This window comes from Podarcis vaucheri (assembly GCF_965113315.1).
Source record: "Podarcis vaucheri genome assembly, chromosome: 6".
Lineage (NCBI taxonomy): Eukaryota > Metazoa > Chordata > Lepidosauria > Squamata > Lacertidae > Podarcis > Podarcis vaucheri.
The window spans coordinates 41,241,763-41,258,385 of record NC_138764.1 but is presented as its reverse complement, the minus strand read 5'-3'; the positions used below and the strand labels follow the sequence as shown (position 1 = coordinate 41,258,385).

Below are 16,623 nucleotides of genomic sequence, written 5' to 3'. Positions count from 1 at the left end.
ACTTTCCTTTCTGCAATCTCTATGCCAAATAATAATAAATAATAATAATAATTTTATTATTTGTATGCTGTCCATCTGACTGGGTTGCCCTAGCCACTCTGGACGGCTACCAACAGAGTAGTAAAATCACGATAAAACATCAAACTAAAAATACGATAAAACATCAGATAGTTTAGTCTGAATGCTTACACTGGAAAATACCCTATTAAGGCTGTGGTCCTATACCTGGTTACCTCAGAGCAAGTCCCACTGACCTTAATACAGGGGTACCTCTGGTTGTGGACACGATCCGTTCTGGGATGCCGTTCACACCCCAAAAAGTCTGTAACCAGAGCGGTGCTTCTGCGCACGTGCGAAGTGTGATAGAGCGCTTCCGCGCATGAGTGAACTGTGCAGAACGCTTCTGCGCGTGCACACGCAGTGAAACCCGAAAGTAAACACTTCTGGGTTTGCCGCGTTCTTAACCCGAAAAAACGCAACATGAAGCGTTGGCAAAAAGAGGTATGACTGGAGGGCTTACTTCTGAGTAGACATGCTTAGGCTGCAATCCCATGCACACTACTGAAGGGCAAATGCTGTTCAGATCAGCGGGACTTAGTTCGAGTTAAGATGCATATAAATGTATGCTTAGATGGAGTTATGTTCCCCATTGCGTTGTTAGGCTTTCATTGAGAAAAGAGGAAGGGAGGAAGTAAATAAAATTAGAGGTATTATTTTTACAGGATATGTTAATACTGGAAAAAGTTCGCAAAGAATGAGTGCAGGGGAGGTCTGCAGTATTTAGTGGGCAGGTGCAAAAATGTTTACGGAAACTTTAACTTTCGTGCATGTTGCATTGCCGGAAGGCATGGTCACATTAAATATCTGTAACTACAATTCTGATCTCATTTAACCTTAAGTTTCAGATTTTTGTTAATAGGGATTCGTATTGTCACCTATATTTAGAACCAGAAGGAAGAAGTATGAATATTTTGAACAACACTACATTAAAGGGGGGACGACCCCACAGAACTCTTCCATTAATTGCAGTGTTAAGTCACAAGAGCAAGACAGTTTAAAAGCACCAGCATGCCAGATTGACCTATTACTGCCTTACTCATATATAATATTAGATATTTAAAGAGAGTGGGGGCTTCTAGCAAATGGGGCAAGACTTTCATTAACTGGTGACCAAGTTTCAGTTCTTCTATTAATCAAGAAAACCATAGCCTAAAAGTACACCGTTTCAATTTCAGTTCATCCACCCTCCCAGTATGCACCACATTTTATCTCAGCAATTCTACTTTATTTTCATGATGCCTGATTTTGTAGCAGTCATTATTCTTTTTAGCCCTTCATGGTTGATGTTACATAACTAGCTGCTGTAAGCAGCAGTTCCTCAATTTTGCATCTCTTTGTTTTTCAGGTTTAATTCACACAAACACACCCCATCCCCCAGCTCCTCACAAAAGAGAGCATTTGTCACTGAGTTTCTCTGTGTTTTAAAAATATTAGGTGCAAAACAGGCAATTGCCTACAGTCAGACCTCATCTGCACTATATATTTAAACAGTAATATACCACATTAAACAGACATGGCTCTCCCTAAAGAAACTGGGAACTATGGTTTGTAAAGGAAGCTAAGAGTTATTGGGATACACCTATTCTCCTTAGAAATCTACATTTCCCTGAGTCTTTTAACAATGAACCCCACTTGCTAGGAAACGCTGAACCCTGTAGCTCTATGAGTGGAATAGGGGTTTCCTCAGCACCCTTAACAAACTACAGTTCCCTGAATCCTTTGGGGGAAGCCGCAACCATTTAAATTGGTATGATGTGGCTTTCAATGTATAGTATAGATGAGATTTCCAGGCAATGTGGGTTGTTCAGTGAGGAAAAGGAAGTTAAGGAACCACAAATGGAACATTCCATCATGGGAGCCATTATTTCGTGTCCCTCTCACCTACTGCTCTATCGATAGGTGAAGTCCAGCACAAGCAACCCTTCAGATCAGAATTAGAATATCCTACTGATGTAAACAAAATGAAACGTCTTCTGTTTTCCAGCACTTCAGCAAAGTCAGAAGCAACTTGTTTTTGATCCATAAAAATTAACCTTGCACAAAATTATTCCAAATGGTGGTTGCCCACCTGGTACACTCTCACCTGGGCTGCTTGATTTCCACTTCTGTACAGTGGACTCAAGTCACTGTAAATGTGAGTGACAGGTCAATTGGCCAATAATGACAACCCTGGAATAGAAGACACCCATTCCACATCACCTGTGAGAGGGTCCATTCAGCTCAATCCTACAAACGTTTACTCAGAAGTAAGTCCCACAAAATTCAATTGGATGCTCCCAAGGAAGTGTCCAGCCTTTGTGCAAAATGCATGCCATGTAATGCTGCCACATTAATTGGTCAACTCTGGATGCTGTCACAATGATTTGTGACAGGTGTGGCCAAAGTAATAACAGGTGCTGCTGCCATACATTATTAGGAAAGCCACGGCACCCAGGCCAGGTAGTAAATGAAATACAGTGGTACCTTCATTAACTAACAGCTTAGTTTATGAACAACTTGGATTAGGAGCGCTGCAAACTCGGAAGCAGGTGTTTTGATTTGTGAACTTTGCCTTGGAGTAAGAATTTTTTGCTTCCTGTTGAGAGTGTGTTCCATTTGTAAATTGAGTCCCCCGCTGCTATGGGAAACCACGCCTTGGTTTGAGAATGCTTTGGTTTAAGAATTGACTTCTGGAACGGATTAAGCTCATAAACCAAGGTACCACTGTATGCCCCAAATGCTTTTTCTTGGGTGGCGGCAAGGGCAAGAGGCTAGGGTATGAAACAGAATGCCAAAAGTGTCACCACTTAGCCACTGTATGTGGATCAAATTCCCACTCAGCTGGCTCCCTGGGTGATCGTGGGCCACTCACTTTCTCTCAGCCAAGCCAATTTCTCAGGGTTGTCACCAAGATAAAGGGTAAGGGGGAATAAATGCATGCCATCCTCAGATCCTAAAAGGAAGGGTTGGATAACATGCATTTCAATAAACAGATGTGCTTAATTTGGGAATGAGAAACTTCAGCTCCCATCAGTCCCAGTGGCATCGCCAATGGTCATGGACGATGGGAGTTGTAGTTCAATAAGTGAAGGGCCTTGGGTTCCTCACTCCAGGGCTCAAAGCAGGGAAACTGACAAGAAATATTTGCATACTTACCAGCCCTGATCTCCGCAGGTGACGTCTAATCCGGGTGTTGCTGAAGTAGCCTGCCAGGTGCTTGTCTGTTAGACTGTTGTAATTTGCAAGTAATCTGAAACCAAAAGAGTCACTTGTAAACAGTCGTAAAAAACAACAACCCAGAGAACTGTTTACCTTAAAATGCAAGGAACACACACACACATATACACAACACCCTGGCAAAACAACCCACATAGTTACCTAGGTAACTTTTGTCAGGGCTAAGAGAGGTTCTATGACAACTTCCCCGCCCTGGGGCCCCCCAGATGTTTTGGAGTACAACTCCCATCAGATCCAGCCAGTACAGGTTGAGGAAGGCTGGAAGTTGTATCTGCTGCAGTTACACCAGCACTTCCCACAGCTGGTGTGTTTAATTAAGGTGCTCACAGAGCTATGATGTGTGTCCTTAAAGACCTGCCCTGGCCCAACAAGGGTGATATCTACACGTGAGCATTTAAAGAGGTGCACCTGGTTTAGATTCTTTGCACACCTCCTGAGATAAAGGCATAGTGGGAATAAGCCTAAGTAACCCCTCTTTTGTGGGACGCGGGTGGCGCCATGGGTTAAACCACAGAGTCTAGGACTGGCCGATCAGAAGGTCGGCGGTTCAAATCCCCGCAACGGGGTGAGCTCCCGTTGCTCGGTCCCTGCTCCTGCCAACCTAGCAGTTCAAAAGCACTTCAAAGTACAAGTAGATAAATAGGTACCACTCTGGCAGGAGGGTAAACGGCATTTCCGTGTGCTGCTCTGGTCTGCCAGAAGCGGCTTAGTCATGCTGGCCACATGACCCGGAAACTGTACGCTGGCTCCCTCGGCCAATAAAGCGAGATGAGCGCCGCAACCCCAGAGTCGGTCACGACTGGACCTAATGGTCAGGGGTCCCTTTACCTTTACCTTTAACCCCTCTTTTAAATGCCAAGGAAGCCAAGGAAACATATGCCATCTTAGCTTAAATGAAATGGTGAATACAATTATTATTAGCTCACCTTTCTTTTCCCTCAGTTCTCTTGTTGTGTGTTAACCCTGTGGCTTTTAGCAGGTGGATATGCTATCAGGATGTTGTGTGATGGTAAACAAAAGGTCTCTTGGTGAGAAGAAAGGGTGGCATAAAAATATTCTCTTCAGAAAAGAACATCGACAAAAGCCAAAGACTTACAGGAAGTTTATTTTTGGTTTCACAATGATCCCACAGCCTCCACAGATAAATTGATCTTTAAGCAGACAATTTAGTTTGACGTGTTATGCCTGGTGATTAAACACTGGCGCTATAGCAACTGTTTTATGTTACTTTCCTTATCACAGTAGTTGCATTTGCATCTGAAACTGCCAGATTACAGCAATTATGCCACGCATTGATTTATAATGTCTCCTGGCACTAGTGTGCTGCCTGAATAGAGGTGTAGGGGGGAATTAACCTACCCCGATATTCTTTCATTTACTTCCTTCTCAGTATTTCACGGGCCAGATACAAGTTAAAACACAGATATCTCAACTATCACAGATATCACAGGGACAGAGCAATGCTAGCTGCTGAACTACTGTGTTACATTTCAGTTGTGGATAGTCTCATTTCAGCAAAACGTCCAAATTCATTATAGGCTCAAAGAGCACTTTGTTCAAAAGCCAGGTTTAAGGTTGCAGTGCTCAATAGAATAAATGTCATGCTCTTTTTCTCTGACGAGCAATTATTATTACTAATCCCAAGAGAGATGTTAGCTAGCTATGGGAGTCCTCACTTCTGACCTTTTGCCATGCACCTGCTCATGAATACCCGTAGATCAAGGGTGGATAATCTTTGGCCTTCCAGATATTGCAGAACTGCAACTCTCATCAGCCCCATCAAGCATTGCCAATGCCCAACATTCCCCACACTTGCCATAGATCATGACCTGGACAGTTTGGGTTCAACCTAGAGTTCTCCATGAAGATCCCTGGGCTACTCTCTGGATCAGATAACTCAACGCTGGCCAGTCTGTCAGCTACACAGTATAAGTGAATGCTTAGCATTCACAGCGTATGATTGTAAGGAAGCAGCATTACTCCCCACGGGCAAGAATGGGGCAGATTCAGATCCAGTGAAACCCTGAGTTTCTTTTGATTAAGGAAATTACGTGTGTCTAGTTGGAAGATATGCAATTTGTTGGTCTTATTACAATATTTGGCTTCTATTTGCTGCTAAAAACACTGTTTAGCATCTGAGCATCATGTGCTAGTAGAAGCCCATTACTGGTCCCCATTCTTTCTCATCCCCATGCATCATCACGTGCCTCCCCTTTCCCCTCACTGGTAAATATGCACAGGGACAGACATCAGGGACTTAACCATACAAAGAGACACTTCTATATCCAACCAAGCCAGGCCAGTCCCCCAAACCCTGATTCAACAGGTGTTTTGGATCACAGAGAAAGGCTTCCAGCTTTGATGATCTAGCTTCTAGGCAGACTCAGACCCCAGCCTTTTGCTTTTGAAGCACATCTCATGAGAGTCTGTAGTTCACGAGAAAGAAATGGGCTCCTTTCCCACCCAGCAGGTCCAATATGATAAAATTTAGTATGACATCACTGGTTACGTGTGGGCATGGTTTCCACCCTGTTAAAGAAATGGATGCCTTTCATTCAAACAAACAATGCATGCGTGCACACACACTATGTACTGAAAGCCTAGACCAGGTTTCTATTTCCAAGTGTTAACAGCAAACCATAGTACACATATTATGTTTTCAACACTGGAAAGACCACAAGCGAACAACATTCTTCTTATGTTACCTGTTCCTGGCAATGCATGAAGCACTGTTTGTTTACCACAAGCTTACTAACCATACCTGAGACAAAAGAGAATAAAGCATCTTCATTGGGGTGGTGATAGAAGAGGGTGGAAACGTGAAGTGTACAACCACAGGCAGCAATGAGAAGAGCTTCCTCCTAGCACTGGAATAATTCCCCCAATCACTCGTTAGTTCCTGAAGGGCTCGCTCCCCAAACACAGTTGTAAGTCCTACAAGCCCTGAGCCTTACTTGTCCCAACCATTCCTCTGCTTAAACTCACTGCCTCCTGTTAGGGTGTGCAATGCACAGCTCCAACCAGCACACACCTCCAGTCAGAAAAGGGCACAATGAGGCCACCAGCCATCAAGGCCTAATTATGCAGAAACGTAGAACCCATAACCCTTACGGCTTTATCAAACCAAAGACCTGCTCCCTTGGCAGGTTATGATGCAAGATCCAAATACATTATCTGCCCTTTACTACTGTCATGGTACTTTATGTCCTGTAAACAGCGTTGCCTTTCAGAGCAAATTTTTGTGACTTTTTATTGATTTGAAGGTAGATTTGAACATAAGACTCCGTAAGTCTCTAACTTTTTTTTTAGAAAACAAATCTTCACGGTTAATTGTTCATGGTGCAATTAAATTAGCAATGGTACACCAAAGAAACAATCTGGAAAGATCCTAGTTATTGATCGGTAGAGCCAGTTACAGGGAGTTACAATCTCTGCCTTATAGTTTACAATTGCACTTTATTGCCAATTCTACACTTAAGCTGAAATGAGACCCAACCGCAACCGAGATATTTTCCCAGGTTTAATAGCTTTAATACAGTAACCAATGTGCCTTTATTTCCAGTTGTGATAAAGAAAACTGACACCTTTGCAAACAGAATAGCAGCATTATCCTACATACATCTGTTCAGAAATAAACTCCATTAAGGTAAATGGGTCTTACTCCTGGGTAAATATATAATAGTGTACACACATTCCTGTTTACTCTGCATCCAGCACATTCCCACTGGAAAGTGGTGTACACTCAACATCAGTCACAATCCATATCTATCCTGTATATATCCTGTTGTTTCTTATGAAATACTCAGTTTCCCAAAAACCTGCTTTGATCTGAATTGACAAAAGAGCAACGTAGCTGCATTTAAGCTGGTGTTGTGTACAGAGCCTTCATTTAACAGGAAACTGAATGTTTCATGTAATATGGAAGTCCCAGCATATTATATACAACCCATTCAGATACATGAAGTCTCATGTCAAGGCTAGTTGACCAATCACTCTTGAGTTCTTAGTTAATTTTTGAATGCTTGCTTTTGTTCCTTTAAGAGCCATATCTGAATCTGAAAATGATCACAGTACACATGCTGCCAGGAGAAATTATGGAAGAATTTACCCAGGCTTTAACTGGTCAAATGGCAGGTGAATGTTAGGACTCAGCTACATTAGTAAAGGGAAAGCATTTTATATGCATTATAACACTGTGACACCAGGTGGTGCTGTCGAGTTCTGTCTTTTGCCAACATTATTTCCCTCTTTGAGGTTTACAACGTGTTTCCCTCAAACGCTTTCTTTTTTTTGAATGTGTCTAGATCCAGCCTCACAGTAAGGCATGGAGCATGATGCATGATGCAAAGGCATAGGAAGTGGAACAAAGATTTGGTTGACTTTGCAAAGTTATATATATTTCACAAGTTCCAATAATCACTATTAAATTATGGTGTTTGGTTTTACATTGAGTTCTATTTAAAGGAAATGTTGTTTTAGTGTATTTTAAAGTTTTTCCTCACGCTAGGGTTGTGTGAACAATGAAAAGGCAAAGGTAAAGGGACCCTTGACCATTAGGTCCAGTCGTGACCAACTCTGGGGTTATGGTGCTCATCTCGCTTTATTGGCCGAGGGAGCCGGCATACAGCTTCCGGGTCATGTGGCCAGCATGACTAAGCCACTTCTGGCAAACCAGAGCAGCGCACGGAAACGCTGTTTACCTTCCCGCTGAAGCGGTACCTATTTATCTGCTTTCACTTTGATGTGCTTTCAAACTGCTAGGTTGGCAGGAGCAGAAACCAAGCAACGGGAGCTCACCCCATTGTGGGGATTTGAACCGCCAACCTTCTGATCGGCAAGTCCTAGGCTCTGTGGTTTAACCCACAGCGCCACCCGCGTCCCGTGAACAATGAAAAGTGAGTTGTAAATAATTTAAATAGACGTTGCATTGTGTTGATGGCTGTAAAGCCTCTGGCACTGATTGGCTGAGAAAAGACTAATAGTATGGAATGTTTCTAAACATTTAACTTCCAGAAGCAAAACTCTGAGGAAGTTTGCAATGTGCCTTCTGTGATAAAATAGAGCTGCCAGTCTGGCTGGGATTAAAAATCAACTCAACATGGGACCTGGAGCCAAAATCAGAACTATTTTTCAAAGGCACAATGAGTACTGAAAAAAAGTTCTAGAAGATAGGGAACCCAGAATAGATGGAGGAGAGGAGGCTTGAGGAAAGGGTAAGGAAGGCCAGGGTCTCTCAGGCAAGAAGGGGTTAATAAGAGATGGGTGCTGAATAAATGTTAATGCTGAGGTCTGGAGAGCCTTGTAGGAAGAGAAAGAGGCTTAGGTGATTGAGTAGCAAGTGGGCTAATAAAACAATGATTGGGAATGGTCAAGAGATAGAGTTGAAGGATTGAAGAACCAAGGTGAAGATGGGTCTCTGACACAAACACCTTCATACGGCCAAGGATCACAGGAGGCAGCAGTATTGATAGGCAGCGAGGGAGAAAAGTAGGGCTGGAGCTGAAGGCCGGTGATCCAGCATTGGCCACAGGTGGGGAACCTGCTGCCCTCCCAATGTTTGAATCTTCAAACTGCAGAGTTGGAAGGGACCCAAAGAGTCATCTCATGCAGTGCCCTCTGCAATATTGAGCCTCAGTACCCAACAGCCACAGATACGATGGCATGGCCAACAGTCAGGGATGATGGGAGTTCCAGCAACATCTGCAAAGACCATATGTTCCTCACCCCCAGTATATACCCTGATAGGTCTATAGCAGCTTTCAGAGTTACACAGAAGGACAATTTTGTCCACTGTGGCTTCTAGTTGTCACTACTACCTTGTCAAAAAGGTATGCCTGAACTATGTGGAGAGGCTTTGTAGAAAATCGTAGAGGATTAGCCTAGTTTCCTGTTCCTCTCTCTGCACATTCTATTTATGATCACTATGTAAAGCTGCATTGCATATTTTTGCTATTTCCTGGATATCGCCCACTGAGTTCAATGGGACTTAGCAGGTAAGTGTGTATAGGATTGTATCCTCAGTTAAGTTTAAGTCACATTGAAATCAATGGAGTAAGTTAATCATTATGTAAATGCCATTGGTTTTAATAAGAACCAAGCGCAACTAACTTAATCTGGATCCCTTAATTCATAATAGGTCCATCATTAATTGAGCATCGGAGCACTCCGTGGATCAGATTTGTGTAATAGTCCTCCCAGAACGAAGCCAGATACAGCATTTCAGTTGGCATGGATAATTTTTTGCCAAAAACAAGATATGTGGATTTGTCTTCATTAAGTTAATCTATACACACAGCTTCAGGGGTTATCTTCACTAAAGCTCATGCATTTAAAACACTCAAAGTTCACTTAAAAATAATCATCATAATCATCTGTCCAAGTTCAAAACAAGTGTGAATATTACCCAATAAAAAGCTGGATGTTTTAGCAAGTTAAGCAATGTATGATCAGCTGTGAATTTATTACTGTTGCTTTCCTTACAGCTGATTTTACAATTCTCAAATAATTAATTAGAAAACAAAACCAAAAAAACCAGCCAGTGTTGACAACAGGAATTGAAAGTTATTGTTGCATCTCTAATGCAAAAAACTTGTAATGATTTAAATTTGCATCCCCTCCATTTTCTTCTTCTTCTTCTTTGAAAAGGTGATAGATACAAGGGAAAGGGAAAAGAAAACCTTAAATTAAATGCAAGACAAGCTCAGAGATACTTTGCCTCCCAGTCTTTATTTCTGATGGCTCATTACAAGAAAGCAACTCATCACAGTTGCTTTAAAATATCAGTTTTACTACATTTAAGTTGCATAAAAGACTTCTCTGGTTGAATAACAAGCGCTGCCAAATCTGTATTTAGGCAGGTAACCCAAAAGGAGGAAGATAACAGTAACTTTAGTTTGGATACAGGTTTTTAACATTAAATTACCCCTCCGTGCTCCTTGCCACCACATCGCTCTTGGAGAATATGAATGAGTTCAGCTGTGGCACTTCCCTGTTCGTATTCCTCTGCTGTCTAACAAACTTCGCACTAAACATATCTTTCTGCTCCATTAATTGAGGTTTAGCACCTGACGTTTGCAACTCTGGCGGCGAGAGTGACGCATGTCATCATTATACATAAAAGCCTCTCTTTCATTTTGAAAAGAAAATGACGTTTTGGTAATGGGGGAGAAAAGGCACATATATGTAATTTTCAAACAGGAGATGAACCCTGAAACAATACCAAAAAGCCCCCCCAGCTGGTGAATAGGTAGGTTTTTAAGACACACAAAATATATGCAGCTGCTGTCTGCCCCATCCCATTTTATTCCATTCCCCCTGACCCTCCTCCTGAAGATCTGGAACCTTCTCACTTACCCAGGGTGAGGATGGTTCATTTTTGCAGAATGGCTTTTTAAACAAAAAACAAAACAAAACAAAAAACCTGATGCTTAAAGGCCGTGTGCTTTTAAAAGACAGCAGTCGCCACAGAAACCGACTGCTGATCCTCCTCGCCTCTTCCAGATGCCCGCGACCCTGTGGATTCCCCTCAGGGATCCTAACCTGGCCCCCAGCTGACTGTGCCAAAACATCTCTTCCCGTTGCTAAGGGAGGGCCACGTGGTGATGCTTTCGAGGAGGCGGGCGCACAGACCGAAAGAAAAGGGGGGGGGAGAGAAAAACCTCCTTTAGCCCAATGTATTGGGAGAACTGGGAAGGCTCTCTCAGCTGATAGGAGGAACGGCGCTGCCACTTGCGCTGTGTTGCAAGCAGGTTCCCCAGGCGCCTGTAACCCGACACACACAAATACACACACACACACACACACACAACGCACCGTCGGTGGAGCTTCTGGTCTGATCTGCAGACAGGGACCTCGGAATATATATATATATCTCCCCATCTCATACACAGAACATAGAGTTTGCAAAGTGCTTAGACCAGTGATTCATTCAGACATGGAGGCTAATTTATGATCCAGTCCCGTTTTAAGAACATAGAATGATAGAGTTGGAAGGGACCACGAGGGTCATCTAGTCCAACCCCCTGCGATGCAGGAATCTTTTGCCCGATCATGTGGGGCTCGAACCTACGACCGTGAGATTGAGAGTCTCACACGCTCTACCAACGGAGATAACAGCACGACCTCATTTTAAAGGTTCGGAAGCTGGTATGCCCTGGCCAGACCACCCACAATGCTTGTTCACCTACGTCGTAGGGGAACTGCTTGGTTTGATTCCACTGCGCTCCCGCGCAGCTACCCCTGTTGGGCGAGGATCTGAAGCATTTGCCGCAGTTGTTGGGCTCTTATTGAAATCGCCACCTAGTCAATGCTGTGTAGAGGAGAGGAGGCGTATACAGGAACAGGAGGAAAGGCAGAAAGCCAGTGATCCGTCACGGCAGGATGCCATACCCTCCAACATTTCTCCGATGAAAATAGGGACCTCCCATTCCATAATGCTAATATTATTATTTATACCCCACACATCTTAATTGGGTTGCCCCAGCAGTCCGGGCAGCTTCCAACATATATAAAAACATAATTAAACATTTAAAAAACCACTTCCCTATACAGGATTGCCTCCAGGTGGCTTGAAGGTTGGGTAACTCCATACCCTCCAACATTTCTCCAATGAAAATAGGGACATCCTAAGGAAAACCAGACATCCCGGTCAGAAACCAGGATGGCTTCTTTAAATAATGGTCTTCCCTGGAAAACAGGGACGCTTGGAGGGTCTGGGATGCCATCAGCACGGATGTAAACCTAACAAGAGTTACCTGGGCAGAACACTGACTCCAAGGTGCTTACAATCTGCAATACGCAGTGGTAAAAAGGGGAAGATCCCCCCCCCCGCAAAACCCCATTTAAAGTACATTCAGTCACTTCACCCAAAGAACTTTGGGAACAGTAGTTTGTTAAGGGTACTGGAAACTGTAGCTCTGAGCACGTGAAACTACAGTTCCCATGATTCTCTGAGAGAAGTCACGTGCATTGAATGTGCTTTGGAAGGAGGGTAAGGATAAGGAAAGTGACATAGTGGTAGACAACTGTACACACTTAAAGCAATGTTACAGATGGGGACCCGTATTAAAGGGACAAGCAATGGCGTCCGGTGTGCCACTAAGAAGTATGCATATTTTACTCCGAATTCAGGGGCGAATCAAGAATAATATTTATTTCAGTGTATGATTCTAGTTGCCTCTTGTCAAAAATATTTGTCACCGAGCTGCAAAAGGTGTAGAAAGTGTCTCCCAAATCTCTTGGGCTTGAACATGTTTTGAGAAATTATTCAGATAATGCACAACTTATTAAGGTATTACTGCCATAAGATGTAGTGATGGCCACAGGCTTTGAAGGCTTAAAAAATGTATTGAGAAAGACACCGCCTTGATGGCCCTATTAATAGTAACTACAATGTATGTTCTGGCTTAAAAACAGTGGGAAGGAAACTTTTAAAAAGCAACGGGTAGTATCCAACTAAATCATATACCAGTTAGACCCATTGAAATTCATGGACTTAAGTTAGCCATGTCTAAAGTCTATTTATGGTCTGCTCTGAGCATGACAATTAAATACCACCCAATGGGTTTTGCTGGCATCTCCTACTGCTAACAAAAATGTCCTCTTCTCATCTGTTCCTTTGAATGGCTTTTTCTGTATTCCTTTTTCGATCCATATGAACCTCTGGACCTTCATTTCAAGGAAGACGAGGCAGTCATAGTGCTCCACTCCTATTTTCATATCTGTCCACAAGGGTCCCAAAGCTTACATGTTATAGAAACTTCCATCTTTGTGGAATCAAGAACATGCCACCCAGAACTGAGTGCTAAGCAAAACTAAGTTGGAATCTAAGAATTTGATTCTGGCAACCTGTCTTAATTTCACGGCAAAAGGCCATGTAGTCAGCAAAATAAATATTCAGCACTTTATACATAGTAGTGGGATGGGTTATGCTTAGCTGTGTGTATGGCAGAGAAGTCCCTTCAGATGTTTTGGAACTACAATTTACCAAGTGAACATACATGGACCCTTCATTCGTGATCCCAGGCTCCTCGGCAGGTCCTCTGTCTGAGAGAAGTTTGAAGAATTACGCCAAGGGAGGGGGCCTTTTTGGTTGTGGCCTCACTCTATGGAATTCTCTTCCCAGCAAGGCTTGCCTGGTGCTGTTTCTCTCTGTGTGGGGTTTTTGTGAAGGGAGTATTGTTTGTCTTAGGCAAATCAAAGTAAGAAGTTAACTTCCCATCAGCCCTAACTAGCATAGCGAGGTCAGGAAGGATGGGACTCCACTGTGGGGTCCCTGCCCCATGCCTGAGGTACACTTTCCTAACACATTTAAAACATTGGCATAAGCTTATTTCCTTCACATAGTTCCGAGGAGACCACCAGCATTTCAAAAGTTAGTTCTCCCATTCTTTGCAAAGCAGGGATTTTGTATTATTATTATTACTGTAGCCCTGGTAAAGGAAACATGTTGAAACAGAAGTGCTAATAACTTATTGAAGAGAAGGAAAGGTCTCCCATTTCCACCTTTCTTGAGGTAATATCCCATGCGTCTCCCAGGTAGAAAGTGTGAAATTGTGTTTTGGCAAATGCCTTGAGGAATATCTCCCCATTCCTTCACTGGTATAAAGCGTAATGCATCTCATCACTGCAGATAAGAAATGTGTTAGGAACAGGAGTAGCACGACCCCTTCTGGTGGGAAGTCAAGCAGCTCTCTACATGGTCACTTTCAACACCACTGAAAACTTCATCAACAGGAAATAGTGGAACATCACTGCTAGGCCTATGCTGTATTTATGCATGCAATTGTTTATTTTGAACAGAGGATATAATTCAACATCGTGGTCTTCCAAGCATTCCAGCTTGTCAGAGGGAATGGTCCTGCATTCAGCACCCACCCACCCTCAGCCAATTTTGTGGAGCATGCGGGCAGAGGGAGGGGTAATCCCATCGGGCAAGTAGAAATCCTTGTGAAGGGTTTCTGCCAGTTACTACTACTACTACTACTACTACTACTAATAATAATAATAATAATAATAATTTTTATTTATACCCCGCCCTCCCCAGCCAAGGCCGGGCTCAGGGCGGCTTACAAGCAATAATAAAAACAAGTTGATTGATTGATTGATATTTATTACGGCCAGTTGAATGATTACAACTTAAAAACAAAATTAAAATACAACATTAAAATAATGAAACATTAAAATATTAAAATGTCGCCTCATCGCAGGAGGAGAAGGAAAAGAAAAAAGAAAGAGAGGGAGGGAATCAAATTGGCTCCAAGCCAAAGGCTTAATTAACTTAATTAAGTGAATCCTGCCCAAAATTTCTTGGCAACTTTTATTTCTTAATAGTCTAACCACACCTATTGCATTCTGAATGGCACTGAGGTTCTGTGAAAAGGCTACATGACACAGTCCTGTTTGCATTCACTAAACTACCTTACACATGTCTCTATTCAGAAGCAAGTCCTACTGAGTTCAGTGGGGCTTAAACTCAGGTAAATGGGTGCAGGACTGCTGGCAATGAATTAGTTATCCTTGAGTGCTTCACTTCATTTGAGGTAGATTAGCAACAGCCAGCTTGGTATCCTCTACATACTGATGACAACAATTCCCATCATCCTTAACTATTTGCTGGGATGGCTGGGTGTGATGGGAGCTCTAGTCCATAACTAGTGGACACCTTGTTAGCTCTTTTAGTAATACTGCACTGTTTCTTGTACACTGCCTTGGGAGGATCTGTATCCTGAAAGGCGGGATATAAAGAACTGGGATAGGCAGATGTAGGCGGGCACAGGGAACACTGTTGCAAAGAGCGTAGCATTAAGCTTCTCCTTTCTATGCATCTGACCTTACATTTCCACTATTACTTACTGCCATCACAAGCCCAAACAGCTGCAACCTGGCCTTCATAAGTAATATTTCATATTCCCTGGTGCTTTGTTCTGACAGCCATAATCTCTATACTTCCATCTTTCAAGAAAAGCAGCAGTGCTAGATTTCAAGTATTTCATGTGCTCAGATGAACCAAATAATCCAGCAGCATTAGGTCACATTTAGCAGAAGGCTCAGATCAATGAACGAGCACCTTTAATATATTTCTAGAGCTAATTTTGGGGAAAGGTGGTCTGCAGATGCAGCAGACATTTATCCGGATTGGAAACCTTTGCTAATTAGCCATGGAACAGCTTGAATCAGAGTGGTACCAAAGCCATTTTCAAACGCTCCTTTTGAGCTGTAAATGTAATAAAGTGACCTATATGTTTTGTAATAACTCCACGGCAACTGTTCCTGCTCTCTATCACAGAACAACACTTCAAAAAGGATGCTCCATCTGTCACAAACAGCCCCAGTACAAATTACACATGTAGTGGTTCAGGAGGACAACCATACTCTTTAACTTGGGTTCTAACGCCCAAATTAGCTACTTCTGTCCAAGTATCTTGGCTATGTGCGGCAAGCAGTAAGCCAAAATGCAGTTCTTGGATAAACAGGGATGATAATGAAAAAATCAATAGGGGTTTTGTGTTGTTGCTTTTTGGTAGCTGTAAGACCGCATTGTGGGGCTATTCTTTGAAGAAACCCATTTTAAATTAAGATTTGTAAAGTGTAGTTCCTGCAGTATTAGCTCTCACAGCAAAGATCTGACAATTCAAGCCTGGATGTGTCTTGCATCTCAACACCAACATCCTACAAGAGTGCTGAAATGTTTACACTCACTGCTGGAGGCCATTTGCATAGTAATACGAGATGGCTAGTCTGAGTGGCAAGATTCTATTGCATTCCTCTTTCTCTTCCTGCTCCCTTAGTAACATTTGGCACGCTTGCATAAGTGCAAATGAAATTCATGATGGATTATGGTAAGCTTATTAACCTTACTTTGGAACCAGCTTTAGTGGCCCAACCTCACATACCTGAAAACAAAATATACCTGTATCCTATCAAATGCATGAAAATGAGCACATTACAACAACAACAACCCAGAAGAGCCATGAGGAACGTATCCCAATATTTGTTTCACTTCGTTATTGTAAATGTATGCCAACATTGTCAGTTCTTTTGAAAAACTGCGAGGGAAAAGAACATAGGGGGCAGGGAACTGTGGTTAACCTTAACTAACTTTAGTTGAAAACAAACCAGTTTCATAAACTATGGTTTGAAGTTTTGTCTGTTTCAACAAACCATGGTTGACATTCACAACAGTTTGCCCAGGTTTGTATGACATGGCAATATATATGTGGCTCATCTAAAATGAAACTGAAAGGCTTGGGTCTCTCCTACACACACCTGCACTGAAGAGGTGAACTATTCAAGCCTGAGGCTCACTGTGCTTCATTCACTAAGGCATTCATTTATTCATTCACTAAG

General features: G+C 42.7%; 1 protein-coding gene and 1 long non-coding RNA gene across 2 annotated transcripts in view; one reads left to right on the top strand and one right to left on the bottom strand.

Annotated features, from left to right (window-relative positions):
- Positions 1-10,852, bottom strand: part of ERICH3 (glutamate rich 3) — a gene marked incomplete at its 5' end in the record, with an annotated part of 66,463 nt that extends 55,611 nt beyond the window's left edge. The window contains 2 exons of the mRNA XM_082227208.1: positions 3,196-3,289; positions 10,630-10,852. Coding sequence (XP_082083334.1) covers positions 3,196-3,289; positions 10,630-10,649 — 114 coding nt within the window. The remainder of the gene's footprint in view (positions 1-3,195; positions 3,290-10,629) is intronic.
- On the top strand, positions 2,146-9,711 carry LOC309534867. The gene is made up of 2 exons (XR_014220907.1): positions 2,146-2,306; positions 9,413-9,711. It is a non-coding gene; the product is annotated as an uncharacterized lncRNA (long non-coding RNA).
- Positions 10,853-16,623: the final 5,771 nt, after the last annotated feature.